This window comes from Oryzias latipes, chromosome 7, assembly GCF_053564925.1.
Source record: "Oryzias latipes strain Hd-rR chromosome 7, Olatipes_Hd-rR_3.1".
NCBI classification, from domain to species: Eukaryota; Metazoa; Chordata; class Actinopteri; order Beloniformes; family Adrianichthyidae; genus Oryzias; species Oryzias latipes.
The window spans coordinates 13,749,190-13,773,078 of NC_136243.1; the positions used below are offsets into that span (position 1 = coordinate 13,749,190).

The 23,889-nt window shown below is 39.7% G+C and overlaps 2 protein-coding genes across 3 annotated transcripts; one reads left to right on the top strand and one right to left on the bottom strand.

Moving 5' to 3' along the window:
- Nucleotides 1-1,495: 1,495 nt before the first annotated feature.
- On the bottom strand, nt 1,496-15,073 carry pou6f1 (POU class 6 homeobox 1). 2 transcript variants are annotated; one of them, XM_011477539.4, is made up of 12 exons: nt 14,688-15,073; nt 13,492-13,579; nt 12,580-12,658; nt 12,111-12,300; nt 11,244-11,374; nt 10,845-11,070; nt 10,500-10,741; nt 10,279-10,407; nt 5,184-5,417; nt 4,909-5,044; nt 4,662-4,830; nt 1,496-4,267 (listed from the first exon to the last, which is right to left on the bottom strand). In XM_011477539.4, the coding sequence occupies exons 2-12, from the start codon at nt 13,497-13,499 to the stop codon at nt 3,925-3,927; spliced, it is 1,887 nt and encodes a 628-aa protein (XP_011475841.1). In that variant the 5' UTR covers nt 13,500-13,579; nt 14,688-15,073; the 3' UTR covers nt 1,496-3,924. The 2 variants fall into 2 exon arrangements, with proteins under 2 accessions (XP_011475841.1, XP_011475842.1); XM_011477540.4 differs by lacking the exon at nt 12,580-12,658 and having other exon boundaries at nt 14,688-15,071.
- Nucleotides 15,074-16,420: 1,347 nt separating this feature from the next.
- Nucleotides 16,421-23,462, top strand: dazap2 (DAZ associated protein 2). Its single transcript, XM_004070892.4, has 4 exons — nt 16,421-16,623; nt 20,375-20,493; nt 20,582-20,830; nt 20,927-23,462. Exons 1-4 carry the CDS (start codon nt 16,611-16,613, stop codon nt 21,053-21,055), a joined length of 510 nt encoding a protein of 169 aa, XP_004070940.1. The 5' UTR covers nt 16,421-16,610; the 3' UTR covers nt 21,056-23,462.
- Nucleotides 23,463-23,889: the final 427 nt, after the last annotated feature.

Below are 23,889 nucleotides of genomic sequence, written 5' to 3' on the forward strand. Positions count from 1 at the left end.
ATTGAATTTAGATTTAAAAAAATGAAAACTCTAGACTTTTTTGCACTGAACTGCTGTAGCAATTGAATTTCCCCAACATGGGATCAATAAAGATTATCTTATCTTATCTTATCTTAGAAGTCATCTTTCAAAGGATAAAACTGTAAGTGTTGTCATCTAGGATGAACAGTTTGGCTGAGATCGTAGAGATAAATGGCACTAAGAGCAGAATCTTATTTCAATTTGTCTTTGCATTGAGATTACCCCCAAGGAGAGCAAGTCTGGTTTTCCAGTCATGGAGCTACAGCCTCGCATCATCACACGTCCTTCGCCAGAAGATGTTATTTCAGTGTTAATAGTTTTTCATAGCAGTCTCTGCATTGACATTACTTTAAACACTAATCTGACAAAATCTATCATTTTGCATGGTGGTCAGATTTTAGATTATTATTAACTTGTTAGCAATTAGTGATTTCAGAAGTTTAAACAAATAGGTTCATGTTTGATTTCCACCACCACTTGTTTCATTTAAATGTTAACACTTATATCAAAACAGCACTTTGTTTTTACCCAGGTGATGATTAACTAACTAGTGCTGTGAGCTGCTGAGCTGTGAGTTGTAAACTGTTTCACAGTGACAGCTGGGAGTCATTTTAACATGTTATTAAGTAAATAAACTCAATGAATAAATGTCCTTATGGAATTTATGGCATCATATTTGTATGGAACTCAATTTAAATTAGCATACAGCTGCGTTGTACGGCCCCAGGGTGATACTTAGCACTTGCCCCCCCCTTATTGCCCTCTGTTTAGCTTCCCTCACTGGCTGAGGGGCTGCTTCGGGCCCTTCACTCTGCCTCTGTTTTCAAAATACTGGCTTTTTTTTTCTCCAGAGTAATCAATTCATTTTTCGGTCACCTGGGGGTGACGAGCAGGTCTACGTAAATTTTGAGGCGAAAAAGGTAAAAATTTACTTTTGGATTTCCTTGGCAACTTAGTGTTTTTGTTAACCACGCCCACATTTCTTATATGTTCATATCGTGCTTTATATCGTTTCATTCAGCTTGAGCCAGTGATTTGTGTATTCAATTTTCACGGTCTTCTGGCAAAAACTGCAAGCAACAGAGTAACACCACTTTTGTGAGTTTACCACACTAAAATCTGCAACGTCTAAAACCAACACTTTTTTCAAGGATGCTCAAAGAGGAGCCAAAAGATCAAAACTGGTAAAAGGGTTCTTTTTCTGAAAACTGACTGCCTCTTTTCGAGGTCAAAGGTCAACAAAACAGCTGTTTATGGTGTGTAAAATTTCACGAAGATTTCGCAAACATTTTGTTTCTCATTTTGTGTGAACATTTTAAGAAATCTGCAAATGTCACATTTCGCCACAAATTCGTGGTCAAGCTATAGGTCCTGTTGCCATCCCATAATAACTACAACACTTCCTCTGGACAACCCCAACTTGTGTGGTTTGGTTTCATTTTTGGACAAACTGAATTCTTGAACACAAAAGAAGTGATTTATAAAGAGGGTTTATTCATCAGACAGAAAACGACATTAGCATTCATTTGTTTCAATCAGGCCTTCAATTGTTTTTTTCTTTTAAAAAAGAACAATTGAAATGAATGGTAGCTTCTTACAACTTAGCAATTTCTTAATAACATAGCACAATAAGCAATATAATGTATGAGTACAATAAAGAATAGAAGCTATACATATGATAAAGCAGGTCCGTGTCATTATTTCATGATTGGTAAGTTAAGAAATGAGGCAAATTAGGAGAAGAGCACAAAATACATCATTCTTCTTATGAGCTCAGGCCTTTTTTAAGTAATGCATATTAACTTATATATTCTGTTGTAATCTACAGTTAGCCTACACAAGAAGATTTCGCTATTTCCTCATTTCTGAAAGATTTCGCAGAGCTTCTTTCTGGTCAAATATTTGATTTTATTTAACTACTAAAAAGTCTCTTACTGACAGAAATTATGACTTTTTTATTTAGGTCTCATGAGTATCTCTCCTAATTTCTGGGGTTAAAGTGCAAACATCCTAAACTTTCTGTTATCATAATAGAGAAATTTGCCAAAGTGTATCCCCTACTAAAAATAATTGCACCTTGCATATACAAACTATCTGCAAACTCCTTCCCAGTCAAATAAAACAAACATATTTGCTGAATAGTTCACTGCAGTTTGACTGATTTTTACGTCAAAACATCCTCAAGCAATAATGTTCCAGGCAACATGAAAGTTTATAAAGGTCAATTTCATATTTGGCCAATGAAATTCAGATTTTAAAAGATAAATTAAACCAAAAAAAAAAAGGTTGCGGAAAAAAAGGATAGGGCTTTTGAAGGAAAAGACAAAGCAGTGAACACCAAAAAAAAGTACCAAAAAAGTGTAAAACAAGACACAATGGTGAAATTACACAACTTATAGCACAGGAGTTATTTTCTACACAAGTCACATATGAAACAAGCAAAATAACAAAACAAAAAATAATAGTTTCTAGTGTGGCACCATGGATTATTATTGCAATTAATCTGCTATTCTGTGAGCATCCCACATGGCTTTTCATCCCCGTTCTGTAGATTTTAGGGCGGCAAAAACAGTTTGAATGTTTGACAAGTTTGGAAAATGATTTTAGAACGTCAGCGGTTGTCTCACTATCTTAAAAAAAAAAAAAAAAAAAAGTCTTACGCTACGTTCACACCGGGCTCGGAACAGTGCGTTTGAGCGACCACTTTCAATGAAAAGTCTATCTAAACACGCATGTGAACGTTTCTGCCTTCCGTGTTCAAAACTTCCGCGCTCACGCACCGCTAGGCAAGCTTTTAAGTCTGTTTTTGGACCATACGTACAAAACACGCTGCAACTACACGCACGATAAAAGTTAAACCAGTTGAGCTTTGATCAATCAGGGACTGGAATTTGGTAGTGACATTCTTTTCAAAACACGGAAGTGTCAATCAATAAAAAAATTGATTACAAAGGAAAAATGAATAATTCTGGTTTGTCCCCGGCTGGAGTTCTATCACACAAAGTTCTTTCTAAGGCCCAAAGCGCTTTACAGTCACAGTCCCATTCACACACATCCACACACTGGTGGCGGCTCCGCTGCTGAAGACCGGCGCCAACCTTCCACCAGAGAGGCAAGGTGGGGATCAGTGTCCTGCCCAAGGACATTTCGACACCTTGCCTTGCAAGGCAGAAATCAAACCCACAATTGGAGGTCGACCCCCCTCCCACTACGCCCAGGAGTAAGATTCACGAGATTTGCACCGAGCCTCTTCCAGCTGTAGGTACTTGGGCTAGTATCGGGTATCAACAGACCTGTGTGAACACCGTTTGCTAGAAGCGCGTTCAGAAACCCACATTCAGCGCCTTTTGGAAGCGCTCCACGTGCCCAGTGTGTACGCAGCAGATGGGATGATTGTCACAAACAGCAGAGCAGGTTTATGAGTCCAAAGATGAAAGACCGTCCCTCTCAAGAGTGCCCGAGTTCTTGCCTTGGAAAAGTCTTCACTCCTATGACGGCTAAGAAAGCGTGCATGCAGGACAAACACAACACAGATGTTAAATAAATAACCGTTAGAGTGTCAAAAGAATTTCAACGTTTGATGTTGAACATGACTGTAACTAAAATGACCGAATGCAACAACTGGAGATAAGTCAGAGTTAGCTTATAAAACCACTTGTAGAAAAAGTTCTAAATACTGCATGACATGACGGGACCGTCTAGTTTGACCCGGTGTCTTCCATGTGCGGCCCTAAAACATCAGTAGAAATTCTTCTTTAGGGCTCTTTCATGACACGCATGATGTCCTTCATTTTCTCGGACCATTTTTCTTCAAATTCAGAGCACAATCTGCATCTATGCTGCTTCCTTACACAGAGAAACCCCCGAGAGGGAAAACCAATGAGCTCTCCAAAAAAACAGCTCCTAAACCTGGAAGACGTTGATCTTGCTGGTGTTTTTCAGCGTCTGTCGCCGGTTGCAGAACCACACTCGCACCACCTCCCTGTCGTAGTTCAGCTCTCTTGCAATCTCCGTAATCTCCTGCCCCGTGGGCAGGGCATTCTTCTCAAAGTACGAGTTCAGAACTTCGATTGCCTGCGGCGTGAAGCTGGTGCGGCGTTTGCGTTTTTTTGAGGGTTCGCCGCCGACAAACTCCATCAGATTCTGCTGGCCTTTCTGATTCCAGTGTTCCGCTTCGGCGAGCCATTTCTCCAAAACCGGCTTCAGCTTCTGAGCACTTTTAGGGGTGATATCCAGCTTCTCAAACCTGTATTTAAAAAAAAAAAAAAATTCCATAGATTACAAAAGAAAAATGAGACTTTGGTTAGCTGATTTCAAACTCCAACTTTATATAACACTGCACTTTTAGATGGGATAAGTTGAGTTTATTTTTATTTTCATGAGAAATGGTTTATAATTAGGCCTCTCATTGCCACTAGCTTCATAAAGCTGCATTTCTTAATCCCACTGGGAGGGTTATCATCCATTTTAAAGCAGCACATTTCTGAAATGAGTAAAGTTCAAATGAAAAACTTGCCAGAGCGCTTTATTCTTGCCTTTTCTGCTTCAGACACCTAAATAAGCTGCCCTGAAAATGATCCACAACCGGCTTCACATACCACAGCGTTTAATGAGGTTAAGCAACATGGCATGTCATTTACCTACAAATGGCAGACTGGCTGTAGGCCGGCCCCTCAGTCGCAGTCAGGGCCTGCCCCACTTGCGTCTGCGTGAGTCCCAGGGACAGCCGGCGGATCTTGAAATTTTTGGCAAACTCTCTGATCTCCTCCAGATTGATGCCCTCCTCGCTGCTCGCCGTCTGCTGCGGTTCTGCGATGGTGAAGAGTCATGTTAAAAGGAAACTTTTGATGTCTTTCTTGTCGATTCAGGAGAGCCAGAAATACGTACTGCTGACTAGCTGGCCCACTTTAGCCAGTTCTCCACAGTTGATGGGGGCCATGGAGGGGTGTGTGGCGGCGGTCTTCAACATAGACGGCTGCGGAGCAATGACCACAGGCGACTGAGTGGCAGCTGTCACTGAAGCCTGGGAGAAAGGGGATGGTAAAAAAATAGATTTGGATGTTTCCTTTTATGGCTGATTCCCAACAACAAAATGTTTTTAATGATCCGATTATTGATTTGCTGCTTTTAGAGAATTATTTGTCATAAGTCCCTTTACTTACCTGCGTGCTTGGCTTGTTAGGAGCTGGAGGAGCAGCAGCTTTAGTCAACACTGCAGCAGAGGTTGCAACAGCAGCAGGTCCGTTCCCTACAGTAGCAATGATCTGGCCTTGGGTGTTGAGGAGCAGCTGTGGAGTTACAGCCTGGACTTGGAGACCCTGGAGGGGGAGGGTGGAGGTCGTGGCTCCTCCTGCTAAAGAACCTGGGTTCACCAACAAGGGGAGGGTCCCAATGACCTGTAACATTAGTTCAAAGTGGATTTGAACATCACATAAGACAAATGCCAATTGAATCTCTTTGGAATTGATTCTGAAACTGACAGTGAAACAAAAAAAGTCACTGAATCTGCAAGTTGCTCCACTTAAAAAGCTGAATTGTAAACTGTAAAATAAACAAAAGGTAAACTTAAAAGAATCCACGAAATCACATAAAAAAGAAGCTCTTCCAACCTACAATAAGCAATCAGCTTGATGTGAAGACATCAACTGTTGGAGCAACTATTGGAAATTAGAAAAAAAAACAAGATCACTTAAAACCCCCCTCCACCTGGAGCTCCATGGAAGATCTCACCTGGCCAAGTACCAAGTTACATGCAAAATGGTGAAAATTAAAACAAAAAAAAGAATAATCCCAGAACTACACAGGGGAAGAGAGCTGAGACAACAGTAACAAAAGTTACTATAGTAACACATGACGTTGTGAGAGTTTGGGCAAAAACCTCCTTCCATCATTGAGGATTAAACACGCTTAGATCTCCCAGCAGGGCAATGATCCCAAACACATCACCCAGAGGGATCTAGAGCACGGCTGCTCATTCCTGGTCCTGCTGATCATCTCAATCAGATGTCTCCGCATTCTGGTTGAATGCGCACACCTGGTCCAGGTAATCAGCAGGGAGAGCTGGAAAACAGGCAGGATGGTAGATCTGGAGGACCAGGAATGAGCAGCCTTGATCTAGAAAATGTGTGGAGGAAGTTGAAATTCAGTTTCCCAGCAACAGCCCCAAAACATCTCAGCTCTTGAGAAGATCTGAATGGAAGAATGGACCAGAATAGCAGCTAAAATTCAAACCTGGAGAAGACCTTAAGAAAACCGTCAACCTCTATCATAACTAACCAAGGTTACAATAAACTACTGAGGAGAACTTTTGTTTTTTACCAAATACTTATTTTCAGCTCCATTAAACAAATACATTATTTAAATATCAATCAATGTGATTTCCTGGATTCTTTTTATTTCACATTTTGTTTTTCGCAGTTGACGTGCTTCTATAATGAAAATTAAAGACCAAACTCATCTTTTTAAGTGGGACAACTTGCAGAAATGGTGACTGATAAATGACTGATAAATAAATACCCTTTTGCCCCACTGTAGGAATTCTTGTTTGCAGCATGATTTAAATGAATGACATTCATGCTGTTTTGCATAAGTATTTCAAGAATTCAAGTGTCTCATCCTGACAATCCACGTACTCCATAAGTTTCCCTTAAGGTAGTGAAGTATTGATTTATTTTAAATGCTGAGTTCAACCACAGCCTGCCCCTTTTCTAAAAGAAAACAGAAAACCCATCAGATTCTGCTACACAAGAAGAGAAGGGACACACGGTACATGTTCAAAAAACTGTTCTTGGTCTGTTGATGGTCAGATTGCATCATTGACTTAAATAATTATGTTTATATAGGTCAAAACAAACATCTGAGATATCATGAACGACCGTAGAAAAAGTAGAACTGGGCCTTCTTTTCTTTGTTATTTGCTACATTGGAACATTTATGACTGGTAACCTAAATACTTTCATTTATTTTATAAAATCAGTATCTGTCATTTCCAAAAATGCTGAACCGAGATTAATTCTAGCTTTCCAACTTTTCAAAATAAAAGTGCGTGAAAAGTGTCAGTTAAAAACAAAAAAGGTCCAGAACATGCACAGTCTGGGAACTTTAATCTGGTATAATTAAAACATAAATAGTAGAATTACATTTCAAGTGTTGTAGTATTCAGTTTCTTCTACCTGCACTTATGACAGACTACATTCTCTGTGGACAGAATTTTCTGATCCTGAACCAGGAGAGTTTTCCTCAGGTGTGATGTGCACCTGCATTAGGTTTGGTCTGAACTGAGTTCCACCTTAAGCCACACCCACTTTTATTTTCTTAGACCCACTTCTGCTTAGTCAATTCTAAAGAAACAATTATTCTGGTCAAAGCTGCTCTTCATCACTAAAAGTAATCAATTTCCTTACATTCATACTAAAGTGTAATGTGTTAAAATGAACCCTAATTTTAAGTTAATTTCATGTCAACTGCTGAAGGTGGCATATTTTCAAAATAAAACAACGTATTAGAGAAAGTATTTTGAATTGCCAGGTACCTTATGTTGTCAGTACAAAGTTTTTTCTCCAACCTCTGCCATACAGTCATTAAAAAAATGGACTTAAAAAAAATTTTTTTTCAGAGTGGGGATGCAGTGTTACAAAAAAGATGTTGTTCTTGGGCCGTGAGCAGTAACAGCCAACTCAGCAGAGCTTCTGAGCGTGGCTTACAAACAACTAAATTGCCTTTCAGATGCAGCAGAATTACTTTCCTCTTAACACATCCATGGCCGCTTCTCTGAGCGATCACACCTACTGCTAGCAAGGAGGAACATTAGCTCCAGAAAGTGCTGAAGCTTTGTTTAGCTAGTTTCTATCAAATCACAAGAGTGTGTGTGTGTGTTTTGATTCTTAAAGCAGCTGAATAAATAACATGAACATAACATTTAAAGGCTTTCTAACTTGAGGTCAAGAAAAAGAGTCGATCAAAAAGGTTCACGTGTTTAGGAACAAAATGCTGACCTATTGATTTAGTTGCAGCCTTCCAATGTGAGTTAAACCGTGTTCAGCATGTGAAGCTAAAGTTATTCTTAACATGATGCCTGTATGGATGCTAAATTCAACTGTATAAACGCAGCCCGCCAAGAAGAAACACACGGTTCCTGAAGGAGCTGCAGTTATGAAGCATTACCGTATTTTCCGGACTATAAGTCGCCCTTTTTTTCATAGTTTGCAAGGGGTGCGACTTATACTCCGCAGCGACTTATATTAGAAATAAATTGAAATAAATACATTGTTAACCCTCCTGTTATGTTCATTTGTGACGACCAGAGATGATGTTCCTGGGTCAATTTGATGGATGAGGTATGTTAAGTGTTAAGAGTATGTTAAGTGACTCAGAGAATCAGTAAACTTTTTTTACAACAAGATCTTGAAGACTAACAACATAATATTTTATTTTCCAATGATTTCATAGATTCAGAAATGCAATAAAAATGACAACTGTTTCTACAAATACAGGATGAAAACAGAGTATGAGTTGGCCAATGATGCTTCATGAAAGGAATAAATAAATAAGTTTGAGAAAGAATTACTGTGAAATTATGAGATAAACAGTCTGCTATGATTGTGTCATATGAGGTTGTGGAAGTTATTAGTTCTTGGTCTCAGATTTTGTTAAATAAATTTCCCGTCAAAATGCGACTTATAGTCCAGTGCGACTTATCTGTGTTTTTTTCTACTTTATAATGCATTTTTGGGCTGGTGCGACTTATACTCCGGAGCGACTTATAGTCCGGAAAATACGGTAAGAGACGAGCTCAGAATCAGCATCGACGGGAAAATGAACTGCTAATCTACAAAACAAGATGTGTGGCGACTTTATCTGCGACACTGATAGCATCCACGTTAACCCTTTATCATCTGAGCTGTCCCAGAGACAGGAAACAACACACTTTTATACCATGGTCCGGGTGAATACTCGATTCTGATTGGCTGCTGGGTGTGCGTTAAAACCTGATAACCGCACGGTTCCGGTCACCTAGCTTGAATGTTTTGTGTCACTGCGCCGGCTTCTTTAAAACAACCTTTTGCGTCATCATTTGGACAAAAACTAGAGATAAAAGGTGAACTTTCTCTCTGAACTGATGCTTTATTCAACCCACCGGAAAGATCAGCATATATATATATATATATCACCGCATCTTGACTGCATCGGTGGTGCGGCGCTTTTTGTGAGAAAAGCAATCCAAATTGGAAAAAAAACAAGAATTAAGGACTAAAAACTGGTTAATATGTATTGCTTTTGTAAGTGACCATGGTATAAGTGTGTTTATGGCTTTCGAAGTGTGCGTCATTACTTTTTAACACACACCGCGGAAGCAACTGCTTCAGGCTTCTACTGAGTGCGTTAAAAAGTAATAATGCACACTTTGTCGGCCATTAACCCTTACTTAATGAACGGCAACTCTTTGACTGTTTTGCTCAAATAACGTCATTCCAACAGATTCTGAAAGCTTTAAAGATCCACTCCAAGGAAAATATTGTTTTTAACATGCTCTAGTGCCATTTTTCTCATGGAGGACATAAATATATAAGAGGACATTAAGCTCAAAATTTAATTTCTGAGTATTTTTTCATTAAAATTGTTGTGAATCAGCAGCAGACAAAAGAATTCCATTTGAAAAAGATAAAATTTGTTACATAGAAAAAATACTCTAAAATAAGCTCTCTGCTCCATTCTGATGTATCCACTTGGAGACAAATAGATCCACGTACGTCTATGTTTTCCTCGTCTCAGCTGAAATCTGGCTCAAAACTGTACGGCTGGATGACTCCGATTTTGCTCGCCATTTTTGATGCACCGTTAATGTTAGGCTGGGGTGTGAAGGCCTGTAAACGGGTCTGTAAACAGAGAGCTTTCAGCGGTGGGATGGGGAAGAGGGAGGCAGGGTTTCTCTGTGCCAACAGTCCCACCCAAAGCTCAGAGGGGAATTTCTAATGAATGAGTGGTGCTCTGCAGAAAGTATGTCCCAGATAACGACACAGGGTGTGGTTAAAAAAAGTAAATTCATAATCAAAAGACCATTGAGAAAACTTTTACAATAGATCAAAAGATGATCGGAGTGGAACTTTAAAGTGTTCCATCTCAGCGCAAAGCTGCTTTTCTCAGCCTTCACAATCTGTTGGAATTGCACAAATGGTTAAAGAGCTACGGTTATTCAAAGCGAGTCAGAACCGGCGCTGCTACTTTGGTAGAGGTAAAGTGTAAAAGTACGGCTCCTACCTGTCCCTGGGCGTTTGTGATGAGCTGGCTGGTGATGCCAGCCATGCTGGAAATGGCACTGTTGAGGATGGGTGTGGAGGTGAGGGAAGTGAGGAACTGTGGCTGCGCTCCTAAAGAGGCAGCACTGATCTGTGAAAAATTAAACATAGGAAGCTGAAACTCTCAGGGTGGGCTGTGAAGGGAAAAAAAGTCGAAGCAGAGGAGCGTTTTTCAAGTCTTACAATGGCGGGGTTAATGGACAGTCCTGCAGTCTGAAGAGCTGCGACAGAAATGTTGGGCGACACCGTGGAGGCAGCAGAGCTCGGCTGGACAGCTGCGACCTGAGCATTGGTCACCTGCGCTGGCTGAGGTGTCACCTGCTGCACAGCAGTCTGCACTGGTTGTATGGAGGCCGTCTGAGGCTGAAAGACCGTCTGCGCGCTGGTCTGCAGCTGGGGCTGAATGGAGTTCAGGACGGTTGCAGCTGAAGAAGTTAATGAACATTCTCTAATGAGGAAAACGTCTCAACGAGGCTTAATGTGTGTAATAAAACACCTGTCGTGTTTCAAGTGTTCACACTTTTTTACCTTGAAGGCCAGTAAAGGGTAGCTTGATGAGGTTTCCAGCTGCGTTTGTGGCTGCTAAACCGGGTAGGGTGGCAACGTTGGTGGTGGGGAGAGTCAGAACCGCTAAGCCACCCTGACCGCCAATGGAGCCAGACATGTTGAGAGGAATAAGCAGAGGCTGCCCCAGTGACCCCGTCTGAGCCATCATCCCGGTCATAAGAGTAGCCAGACTTTCCTGCGTCAGCACCTAGTGAGGCAAACGAGAATCTAGATTAACATTTATGTCTAGATCTACAGAAAAATGCAGCTTTGGCTCCTTATTTTCACTTCTACTTCTGAACTAAACAGCAGCATTTTTATTTTTTAGTTTTGAACCTGCACACAATGAAGCAACTTTAAACAAGAGATTTGTGTTTGTACCTGCGGACAGCCCTGTACGGTGATAGGCATGGCGGCTTGAGGCTGAGGCAGTGAGACGCTGATCGGGACGGCAGGAGTCAGCGATTGAACAGCAGGAGAACCGACTGACACCACCTGCTGGTCGCCCATCGCTGCGGGATCAGAGCAGGAGTCAACTTCCGCCAACCTCTAGGAGTTTATTTTCAAAGAGGTCGTCCGTGTTTCAAAGCAGACTTGTTCGACAGAAGCCTATAAGTGATCAGCCTGTAGGGTCTGGTGTGTGAACGGTGCAGACGGAGGTTATTTACATTATAAAGTTATTATTATGACTATGTGAGTTCTAGGTCCCATAAAAATCCATTGTGGACATCAAATAAAATGTTACAAACTGTTAATATTTGAATGAATGGGACCTTGGTCACCGCTGGTTATTTGGAAGAAACCAGAAGATGTAATGTCTTTATGGGACAGTCGTGGTCTGCATGAGATCCTATAGACAAGTGCAGTTTAGCTCCTGCCTCTCTGCATCTTTTCGTGCGGCTGCAACACCTGGAATTTTCAATGATGACCAGTTTTTATTCTTATCATTGATAACTTTATTCTCACTCCATATATTTTCTTAAAAAACTATAAAACATTTTTCTGACCTCCAAAATGACAAGAAACTAACTCAAAATTTGATAGCAATCCACTTTTTAAAAGTTTTTATTGTGCGTCTTTTAGTTATTTAAAAACGTTGGAGTTTGTGCCACTTTTTTTTTTTTGCATGTTTCAGGAGGAAAAGGGGTTATCCAAGCTGCAGCTGATGTGTGATGTATGTATAGACAGTGGGGCAGATATGTGCATGTATTTCAACACAATCTGTGTGTAAATCTCTAATATTGTTACCTGCTTCTCTTGCACTCGTGGACACAGTGACGCTTTTGGGGGCACTCCTGGCCGCGGGTTGCTCTCCAGCCGCAGAACTGCCCTCATCAGCTTTGCCCTCGCTCTTCCCATCCGATGCAGACGACGACTGAGATCCGTCGACCTCCACCTCTAGCACCCGTATGGTCTCATGGCCAGACATGACAATCACCTGCGGCAAAATCAATCTCTCAGATCTCTCAAATGCAGCTGGAAAGAAAAAGAATCACTTTAAAGTTGTTTCTGAATAATGTGCGTGAAGGCTCACATCGCTGGGGTCATTCAATTCACTAAATTTAGCATTTCCCCACCTCTAACGGGATGCAGCGATCTCAATAACAACATAGTCAATGATCTGAGGTCATGAAAGGCCTAGCAAAGACAAGACTAGCACAAGACAGCTGAGAGGGGGAGAGGGTGCAAAGGCCGAATGCAGGAAGATGATGCATACCTGGTTGTTCTGGCAGGGAATTTCAAAGTGGAGGGTTTTAATGGCAGAAAAAAGACGCCTGCTTTCAGACAGAGAATGGCTAAGGAAAACAGAGAAGCCGAGCATGTGTTAGGACGGGATGATCCCAGGCAAACAAACAAGCAAAAACAAAACAAAAAGAGTCAAGCAAAGCAACTTTTGAGTCAATGACTGTAGAAGAGAATTGGAGCAAAGGAACCTACGTACAAACTATACGGCCATTAAAGCCGCGTTGAACGTTAAGCCATTTGAACTTTGACCAATCAGGGACTCGGATTTGGTAGTGGTGTATGGGTAGGATCCTTTATAATTCATGGCTGTGCCAAATATTTGAAAAGCAATCATGCCGTAGAAATGAACAATTGTGGTTTGTGCACGGACACCAAGTCTTTTATATGTCGAAATAAAGCTGTGAAAAAGAAAAGACTGCAGGAAGATTTGCACCGCTTCAACATTCCGCACTAAGCCTCTGTCAACTGTAGATACACATGCTAGTGTTTGGTAGCGACGGTCCGGTGTGAACACCGGATGCTAAAGGCATCACATTTTAACATTTGGAACGTGGGGGGGGGGGGAGTCCCTCAGTCCAGTTCTCATATACAGTCAATGGTTCAAGCTTATTTCAGCAAAACAGTATTGTGTTGATTTGAAGACAAAAATGTACGTAGAGAGGAGGAATGGGGGAAAAGACTATTAAAAACAACAGTTTAAAGACTGATAACGTGGCACCAAGCTGTGGGTAATAAAACATAGAAAGCTGACGGGTGGCAGTTAATCGTCCCATTATCATGTGGTGAGATGGGACATGAGGGGAAAACAGCAACAGGCCGTCGGCCTAGATGGATGGACGGATGGATGAGTCCTTCTGTACTGTGACAGACAGGTGGAAGTTACCTGCTCATTGACAGTCAGAGGGGCATCTTTGGAAGGAGGATTATTGGAGCTCATGGCGAGATGAACCGCTGCAGTTCTCCTGGGCGTCCTGCATAAACAAATCATGCAAAACCCTCTCATTCGTCATGCAGACTTTGTAAATGTAAAAACATACAACTCCCAAGTCCCTTAAACCCCCACTGCGATCCAAACATCAAAAAAACCTGTGTCATTTTCTAGTACATAGTTTCTGCAGAGCTTAGAATTTCATTAGGTTGTGAGCGGGACTGTTGGCACAAAGTAAGCCTACACTTATTTCCCCATCATGCCTTTGTTTACGTGCTCTCCCGCTAGCTTCCAGGCCCTCGCAGCCCCAACATGACATAACCGGCATAAAAAAACTGGCGAGTAACATTGGAGCCATCCAGCTGTACAGCTCTGAGCCAGATTCCAGCTGAGATGTGGAAAACGAAGACGTTCATAGATCCAGTCCTCTATAAGTGGATGCATCGGAATGGAGCAGGGAGCTTTTGGCCAGCTGATTGTAGTTCGTCTACAAGCTTTTTCAAAAGCATTTTTTTCATCTGCTCCTGATTTACAGCGATTTGAATCAAGAAATACTCAGAGACACAATTTTAATCTTAGTTTTCGTCATATGACGAATCGTGAGAAAAATGCAACAAGATTTTGTCAAAAAACATAATTTTGATTGGAGTGTGTCTTTAGAGCTGACTTTATTGTATGTTTATGGGGAAAATGCTTAGTGGTTGTTGGACCAGAAGGTCCTGAAAATAGACCCAAAAAATGTTTCAAATGCACAAAAAATGTAGACAACTGCCTCCAAAGAGGCACGAAGTGACCCAAATTTATCCCAGCTTCCGTAGAGGACTATTTCCTGCAGCAGAGCTCGGTCAGGAGCGGAGGGGATCTGTCAAAACTTCAGCGGGGGTTGACGGGCACCCCACCCCCATCCCGGCCAATAAAAGTCCCTCTGCGTCGGCCACTTCAGAGGCAAAGCACCGAGCACGGACAGCAGGAAGCCCTCTGAACCCGTGCCGAGACTGAAAATTAGATATTTCCCTCTCTTTATCATAAATATATAAATTATGCTAATTACGAGCATTGCATATTAACCCAAACTCATTTCCTCTCGCCATTTCGCTGCGACGCGGAGGACCGAGCCTGAACACAGCCCCGCTCTATTTTCTCCAACTTACCGCAAAAGCCGCCTGTTCTTCCGCACTCCGCCGCGTTCAAAGGGGCTCCTTGTCGCCGCTTGTTTCAGTCACGCATCATTATAAATTCACCTCAGCTCCCAGACAGGCGCTGTAACTGCACACAAAAGAGAGGCATTTGCATTGATAAGCAGGGCTGCAACGACGGGCTTCTCCCCACTAAATGCAAAGACGACGCCCTCCCCGCGACACTCAAAATGACCGAAAATCCCCCTAGGTGGCTCACTGAGTCCCTTTTTGAGCTGTAAAATTGGACAATTTTGCCCTAAAAGTGCCCTTTTGCACTACGTCATGAACATAATTTATGCAAGGAAAATTCTTGCATTGAAAGATGTCTGCCTCGACTCGAGCGGTGCCATGGTTCCCTTAAAGGGGCCGCGCCTCCTCCCGAAGGCCGCGCGCGGAGTGTGTCACCAACCAAATATTCCCAAAGATGCTTCCCAGAACTCTTCATTCGAGGATTATGTGCAATTTTCCACCGCAAAGAGCCTCCTGAAGTTATGCTTATATATTAATAGTTTGAAACAGGATTAATAATCAGTAGCTGTCATGTGTTTGTCAAAACTCTATTTAGTTTTTTTTTGTGTGCTTTTTGTTGTCTATGTGAATGACAAAAATGATCATTAGTGTTTTAGGGACAATTGGAATTTTAAAAATATATACATTTTATAACTCCTACAAAATAAAAAATACTCATTTGGAATATAGTATAGTGTAGTATAGTATTGTGTTAAATTGCAAGTAAATATTTGAGAGTGTAAAAACAACGTAAACCTAATTAAAGGTCCACTGGGAATGCTTTTACAATATATCAAAAGATTATCGGAGAAGGACTTTAAAGTGGTATTAGGGCTTATTTGGATTTTTAAAAATTAGAATAAAATAGTGTAGGAAGAGGACTGTATGTGTTTTTTCTTCTTTTGTCTTTTTAATGTGTTCATTAGTAGGCCTGCCAAATAAATTTCATATTTATCATTATCGCAATAGCCTGTGCAATATGCGTATTGCTACAGACAGCGTAAATTGCAATAAATAGTTACCTTTAATGTTTACACACATGTGAAAGCAATATTATGGCAGCTTGAAGTGTTTGACAAATGAAATAAAGTCCTTTAACCAATCAGATGGACCTCTTTTATGTTTGATCCCTGCCTCCTGTGTAGACGAGGGTCATTTGGAATATCGTTTAGGTTGCATTGACTTTTATTCAAGTAAAACTTTTGCAGTGAATTGGAAATGATGTATTAGTTATTTTTTTTTATGTAGCGTAAGTCATTTCGTAATTGCAATATTGATCACTTATATTGCACATTGCAAGTTTACTCGTTTCCTCATGCAGCCTTCTTGGTTAGTGTGTTTTTTAAATTATTTAAAGTTTTGGTTAAAGTTTTTGGTTAATTTAAAAACATGTTTTCTTATGAAAAAACAGTTAACTATACACTAAAATGAAAAATTAAAATTCTTAATGTCTACATTTTGATAGCTGTGCTGTCTTTTAATATTTCAAGAATCTAAATGATCAATATCCATTACAATTGTATGAATTAGTTTACTGTTGGCGCCAGTTGACAAAAAAAGTTTTACATCAACTGTAAATTTTACAGTCATCAAACACCAAGTATTTCTTTTATATTTAACCTACAAATAGAAGATGGAGTGATTCATTTTGTTTTTTTAAAACAGTTCCATAGTTCACCAGGTGGCGGCGCGCGAGTGCAGATCAAACTGTGAGCAGTTCGAGCGCAGATAAAGAAAGAATGACGTAACCACTTCCACAACAACAAGAAGCAGAGAAACAAGGAAGTGGATGATTGTGTAAAGCCGTAACCTATAAGAAGGCCGTGACAAGATTCGTTGAGTTCAGTGAAACCAGATATTTTTCAACCTCCGGATCAATCCACAACTATGAATAACAAAGGTATGCCTTCAGACCGCCACCAAATAATTAGCCAGTTGTTCGTTTTAACGACGCTGGCGTTTATATTCAGAGACGGGGAGCTAATCGTTATGGCATCTGATGCGAACTTCACGTTAGCTACGTAGATAACAATACGCTGGCGTCTTCTGGGAAACACCTTCGCCGAACCTAGACTTTTTCCCAAACCGTCAGAAACTGTTAGCAATGTAAATTTAGTGTCACATTGTATTCTTCTGCCGTTTACTAAGCAGGTCACATACTGTCCAGCCAGCTAACATGATTTTAAAGGGGAAGCTCACATGATTTCACTGTTAAGGATCACTGTTTGTTTCCTGCTTTTGTCCATGTAAACATCAGCGCATGATAATTTACGGTAACGTTAGTTAGTTTGGTGGCTATTCCTGTTGGTCGTGAATAAACGCTTATTGTTTTAATATTTAAAAAAATTACATTATTCGACCAATCACCTATGTTTGAGTCCACCTTACTGGAAATGGTGCTAGTTGCTAATTTGGCTATAGTGCTTGTCTTAATGCTAGCTTACTGGAAAAACATCTACGGTTCAAATTCTCAAGTTTAATATAACCTTAAATTATAATTTATGTGGTGAAAAGAGCCAGTTAATGTTTTCAGTTAAAAATACACAACCTTTGCCAATTTTAATTCGAAGATGAAATATTATTTTAAATGGGTTTTGTTTTCTATCAATTAACCATTTTATCAATTTTATAACTCAACTTTTTCTCTTTATTTCTTTTGATTTGGGCAGATTTTTGGATACGTAATTTCTGTAAAAATTGTATTATTAATTACGGCTTGCGTTAAATCCATTTATAAAAATAACATAAGAAATACAGAACAATTAAAATAGAAGTTAAACAAATGGTATAAAATGGTATGAAAACTAATCTACTATACAATGTGAACCTTTAATTTCCCTGGAGCTTTCTGAAACTATCAAGATTTCTTTTTTCTGGCTAATAGACCTGTCATAATTATCACATAATGGCTTAAAGCCCTTTTGTATTAGCTGACCATTTTTCAATATTGTCTCAATAGAATTTCTATTTAGACAAAAATTTGTTTTTTATCTAACAATTTAGATTTTTTTATCCTAAAGAGAATCAATTGGCTATGCAAATGAATCATTTTTTGTATTTTAAGCTCTGTATTTCTGACTTGAATGGGAAATCTTTGCACCAGTTTTTATTAGTGATTTGTATTTTTTATATCGACAAACTAAAATTGTTTCTATTTGTCGCATCTGGAGGTCAGTTATTCCAGGCATTTACCCAAACGAGTAAATCAGCATTTCAGTGACCTTTGGCATCCCAGGTTAATGCATTAGCATGACGAGTGTCTAAGGGGAATTTTTCAAATGCAAGAGTCTTGTCATTTATAGAATGGACTTGCTTGTATAGATCGTTCAGTATTTTTTTTAGGTCCAAATGGTTTGACGGGTAGATTTGAGTCCCACCAGACAGAGTTGAGTCAACTATCAAAACTCTGTTTGCCCATTGATCTCTGTTCCAACTCCCATCTATGGTCTTGAGCTCTGGATATTGACCTGAAGACTGAGACCATGAAAGCAAGCAGCCAGATTTAGCTTCTGCTGAAGGGTGGCTGAGCTTGTTCCTGAGCAGAGGAGGAGGAGGAGTTCTGTCATCCAGGAGATGAGGAAAATAAAGCAAATGGCCTCGCTCTTCTTAGTAGCCAGTTAAAGTGGTCTAGTAATAGTTTGTCTCCCCCCCCCCCCCCCCCCTGTAAAAAAAAAAAAAAAGTAGATGGGTGGAGCCTCTGGATTTCATCATAAAACTCCAAGTTTCATGGAGGTAGTGATCCCAAAGATCATTCTTTGCCTGTTAACACCTGCTAACGAACTCAGACTGTCCTGGGTTCCTTCTAAAAGAAAATAACGTTTTGAGGGAATATGTGTTTAAGTAAGCAAATCTACAAACAAAAATTTGTCTTTTCAAGACGTTATCGAGTCGCCAGCATTTTCCCAATCTTTCCTTCTGTTCGCACCCATGTCAACTGGTCTCTTCCTGCAACAGTTCACAGCTCATGTTGGTGCAAGACTTTCCTCCGGCTTGACTTCTAGTCCTCCTCTGAATATCATGTGTTTTGAGTTTTTGACAAGTTTGTGGCAGTTTTCTTATGAAGGAGAACTAATGTAATAAAAAAATCATTTCACTTTTGTATTTGTCCTTTTAAATCGCTGTCAATCAAACTGCTGCAAAGACTCTCTGTTAGAATAAATTAGCTTTTGTGATGTCACAACGGCCCAGGAGCACATTGTTGTGCATATAAAAGGAAAAGCCTTTAGCCAATTACAACTAGCTTGGCGGAGAAAGTGAGGCTGCGTGTGTGTGTTTGCCTGGGGGCGGAGCTGGCAGTGCAGACTGTTCCTAGAAGGGGCTGTTCCTCACTTTGTGACATCACAATGTGAGAACCCAATCGTTTTTGTGGACTGGGAGGGGCTGGTGCTCAGAGAGCAGGTTTTTACAGGAATGCTCAGAAATTCATAAATGGGTCAAATTACCACTTTGGGGGTTCTTTTTTGCAAGGAATGAACATTATAATACACTTTGAAGCTCAAAATTTTGATTTTTGCCTGGTATAGGCCCTTTAGATTCAGGGCTCAGTGTTGTCTGGCATCTTAGAAAAACAAAATAGTTGCTTTGTCTCATTTTTGTAGGTATTTGTTATATTGTAGTTTGTCTTCTATACAGATGTCTCTCTGAAATTTCCCTTTTTTCTTGCTTTGCTCGAAGATTTAAAGTTTTAAAATAATTTAAACAATACACATTGACAAGGAACGAGAGATTCAGATAAAAAATATTTATAAAAATAATGATTTCTACATTAAAAAAAAGATAATTTATGAGGATTTTCTGTTAAAATCATATTAACAATCAAGGATGCAGAGATATACATTACGATTCGATCCAAACCTTTATTTTTGAGCCATGGTTTTGATTTGGTTTGATATTTAGATTTTGTATTACAAAGCAAGCAAAAACTACAAATGAAAAAAAAAAAAGATTTTTAATTTGCTAATAAGCCAGTAACAATGAAAGAAAACCCCTTTAGTTGGCTCATACTAAGACTGGTGCAATGTAATAAAACAAGAAATTATAGATCCTTCTTAAATTTAGCACAACACGTGTCTGACACACTGGTATGCAGGTGGGACGCACCGGTTTGATTCCCCACTACTCTGGCCAGGGGTCTATCATAAGGTTTGGTTTCAGTTCAAAACTGTGACATCTCTATCAAATATGCATTTTGATATTAAATAGTAGTATATAGTGATCAAAGGGGTACAAATAAATAGTAAACATATTCTTTAAGATCATTAAACTTTTATAACAAGGAAAAATGTTTATTTTTAATATCTTAATATCTTAATGCACCAGATAGAGGTTTTTATAATATAAAGTAAAATGTTTGGGGTTTGTAGGTTTTCTTTAGGTGAATCCACTGATTGTATGTGAGTATAGGACTGACTCCTCTCCTTGCGTTCCAAACAGGAACTACCCGCTGGCTTCAATAACCCCCCCCCCCAAAAAAAGAAATAATAATAATAATATTACGCCCACATCCCATAGACTTCTAGTGACAAATAAACAGCTCAGTCATTCTTTTTGCCAGAATAATCACTCTTGCTCTGATACTTTGTTTTGGACATGTTTTTGTTGGTAAAAATACATCTTTTGGTACTGTAATTTGTTGAAATGCTGTTTTGCAGGTTCATATCCACAGCAGGCTGTGTATCCTCAGCAGAGCACTGCACCTGTGTACCCTCCTGCTATGCAAATGTCTCCTCAGGCACCCCCCTACACGGATACACCACCTGCGTATTCTGAGGTAGCCCTCCTCTTGATAACCTAAACTATTAACAGACGAAAACCTGTTGTTGCTTTTTTTTTAAAACACCTGTTTTCCTTCTTTGCAGATATACCAGCCCAGGTATGTGCTTCCACCTCAGATGACTGGCCAGGTGCCGCAGATGTCTTCTCCTTATCCTGGCGCCCAGGTGTACATGCCCATGCAGCCACACATGCAGGTTGGACCGGTGGGCCAGAATGTCCCCATGGCTTACTATCCCATGGGAACAATGTACTCCCCTGGATCAACAGTAATGGTTGAAGGTGGCTTTGATGCTGGTGCTCGCTTCTCAGCTGGCAGTAGCGTTTCCATCCCAGTGAGTACCCAGCATTGCAGAAAAAGCCACATCCACTGCAAAAGTTTTTAAGCTGTCCCTAACAACTCTTCTTTTTTGTTTTTCAACCCTCATCAGCCACCACCTCCAGGACACCCCCCCAACGCAGCTCAGCTGGCCGCCATGCAAGGCGCCAACGTTGTCATGACGCAGCGTAAGAACAACTTCTTCATGGGCGGATCCAATGGAGGGTATACCATCTGGTAACAGCAAGTCCCTCATTGTTTATGCCTATACCATACCCGCCCCCCTCCACCCCGATGATACCCCTGTTACTCCCCCATCCCATACGCCTCCTTCTTTAGGCTGCTTGGCCATGCCACAATACTGATATCACCTAACGGAATGTAATATTTTAGAGCCCTTGTAAAAGGTACAGTACTCCACTTCTGACTTGGAAATGAAACGATAAAAACGACACCACCTGGAGAAAACCCATCCCATAATCCTCCATTGAATCGAACCTCCATATTGGAACTCTACCAGGCGTCCGTATCTGCTCAAGTGACCCGCTTTTTTCTTATGATCCAATGTTACAAATTAAATGGAGACGTCCTTGTAATCCTGTGAAAGTAAATAGTTGAAATGTCGAAATATCATACTGCATTACTATAGTTTAGCTGCTTTATGGTGACAGTGAAATGCAAAGTTGCAGTTAGTTAAAAAGAAACCTTGTCTTTTTTGAAAAATCCTTAAACGTGTAGTTAGATGTGTAATACTTCCTTGTAAATATTCTTCTGATGATCAAGAGATGAAACATCTCAACTGTTAAGATGGGGAAGACAACAACATCAACAAAGCATCCTGGATGCTTTTAGCTAGCATCGCATTGTCTTTTGCACAAAAATACCCAAATCAAATTTGTTGCACATGGAACAATCTGACAGATCGTTCTATTTAAATTGCTTGTAAATGGAAAAAAATAAAAACTTAAATATAAAAAAATAATAATGATTTGATGCAATATCTTAAGTGGTTTACTGTACCTTGTTGGGCAACTTGTAGATGAACATAGTCAAGTGCCAAAGAGCACTGGGGTTAGCCCTAAACCGAAGCAACGTAACTTCAGTAACCTTAAAGGAAAGAAATTTAAAGTCAATCCAAAAAGATACATTGTAAAGGAGGGTGGTTGGTGTAACATTTTTAGCTTTTTATGTATCCAGTTTCTATTTCAGTCGGATACCCAGTTTGTTAACAAAGTGTGTAATCATAAAGATTTTAAAATGTATTGGGTTTTTTTCTGTTTCCACTTGGTGTTACATAGTACCGCATTTTTTTCATGTACTTTCATGTACTGTACACCTTATTAGAAGACATTTGGAACTTTTGTTAGCATGATTTCATCAAATATTGGCTTTTTGACTGCTTGTCTTCGTGATTTTGACACAAATGTATTTGAAAGTCAAAACCAAGGAGAAGGTTGTACCAAAGATCTGGTATCTTCAGTGGATTTTAGTTTAATCGTAACGTCAACTTAAAAGCAATCATATCCACGGTCGCTCTTCTCTCCTTGTGGGTTTCATTCATTTATGAGTTGCTGCATACTTTTGCACCCTTATTTTATTTTTTTGCAATGTTTTTATCTAAGATGCACTGCTAAGCAAAACTGAGAAGCTGCAGACATGGGGCTATTCTCTTAAAAACTCTGTTTTCAGGTGTTCTTAAAGAAAGACACATGTAGACTTTGATGTACATCCAGCTCAATTTTCTCTTCTTTTAAATTTGTCATGCGCTTTTTGTTTAATGAGCTAAAAGTGGGAGCAAACCTTTTTGAAATAAAATCTACACATGACTGTCATTTCTTGGGCACTTTCTAATTCTCTGAAATATCTTTAAGTCTTATCATAGCACAGCATCTGGCAATCTTTGTTTAGTTCAGCATTTAAAAGGAGATCGATTCCATAAAGTAACATTTGTAAATATCAGGGGTTGTTCATTTTTGTGGTGTTGGGTGTGGTGTGTTTCTGGGTATCCGACATAAAACGTCAAGTTTTACCAGCTGTGGCTTCCGATAAAAGAAAGAGCACGCTTCAGGTGACTTCAGTGTTATTTTTATTCCAATGAAACATTTCCGCGAGTCTGCTTCGTTCATTCAATTTAATGATAGCCTCACCTGAAATCCAAACACGTGACTGAAATGTTGCTGCAGTGTCTGAAAACACACTTTAGTATCCATTCATTCCCAACGTCGGCAAGGCCACAGCTGCCAAAACTTCCACACTTGAAATGTTTTCTGTGTCTCTGCTCTCTTGGTACGGGAGTATTACGGTGGCTTTACTCCACTCAGGTAAAGTGCCGTAAACTACTATCCGGTCGATGCTATGCCAACCACAGCCAGCAAATGAAAACACTCTTTGTTGAAGGATTATGGACATTCATAGTTCAGGGATTCTCTTTACAATATTTTGTAAAATAGATGTATGTGCTAAAGTGACCAGACTCACTTGGGTACACATTCTATCTTTTAAGATTACTAAAGGAGATGAGTGTCACTACAGTTTGCTGAGACATGTCAAAGATGGAATACTTTGAAAAAGGTGCACTTAACTTTTTTATACTAAACTTAAAATTTAAAATGTAAGTTTAGAATAAAGGTTATTTTGGAAATTTCAAATGTGGCATCTTGGTCTGTTAATTTACTTGTGTATTTTTATTTTCTTACTGTATTTTTTCTTTTTTTTTTGTGGGGCTGCACACGTTAGGTTTTCTTTATGATCAATGACTTTGCTTATAAAGGCTGGACTGCATCACACATAAATGATTATTTCAAGTTAAGTCTTGTTTGAATTAATTAGTGGAGGAATTTATCAACTTTATATGTTTTAACTAAAAAAAAAAAGTAAAAGACACAAAGAAATCCAACCTAATTAAATACTTTTAAACCGCTCCCCAGATAAAAGTCCCACTCAGATAATAATAATAAAAAAAATCTATTTTAAAGCTGTTTCCAGCTCTATTTTAATTGTGATTATGCTGTTTTGGAGCCAAAATTAAAAAAAAAAACTGTCATTTTCTAGTTTCTGCAGAGCAGTAGGCGTTAA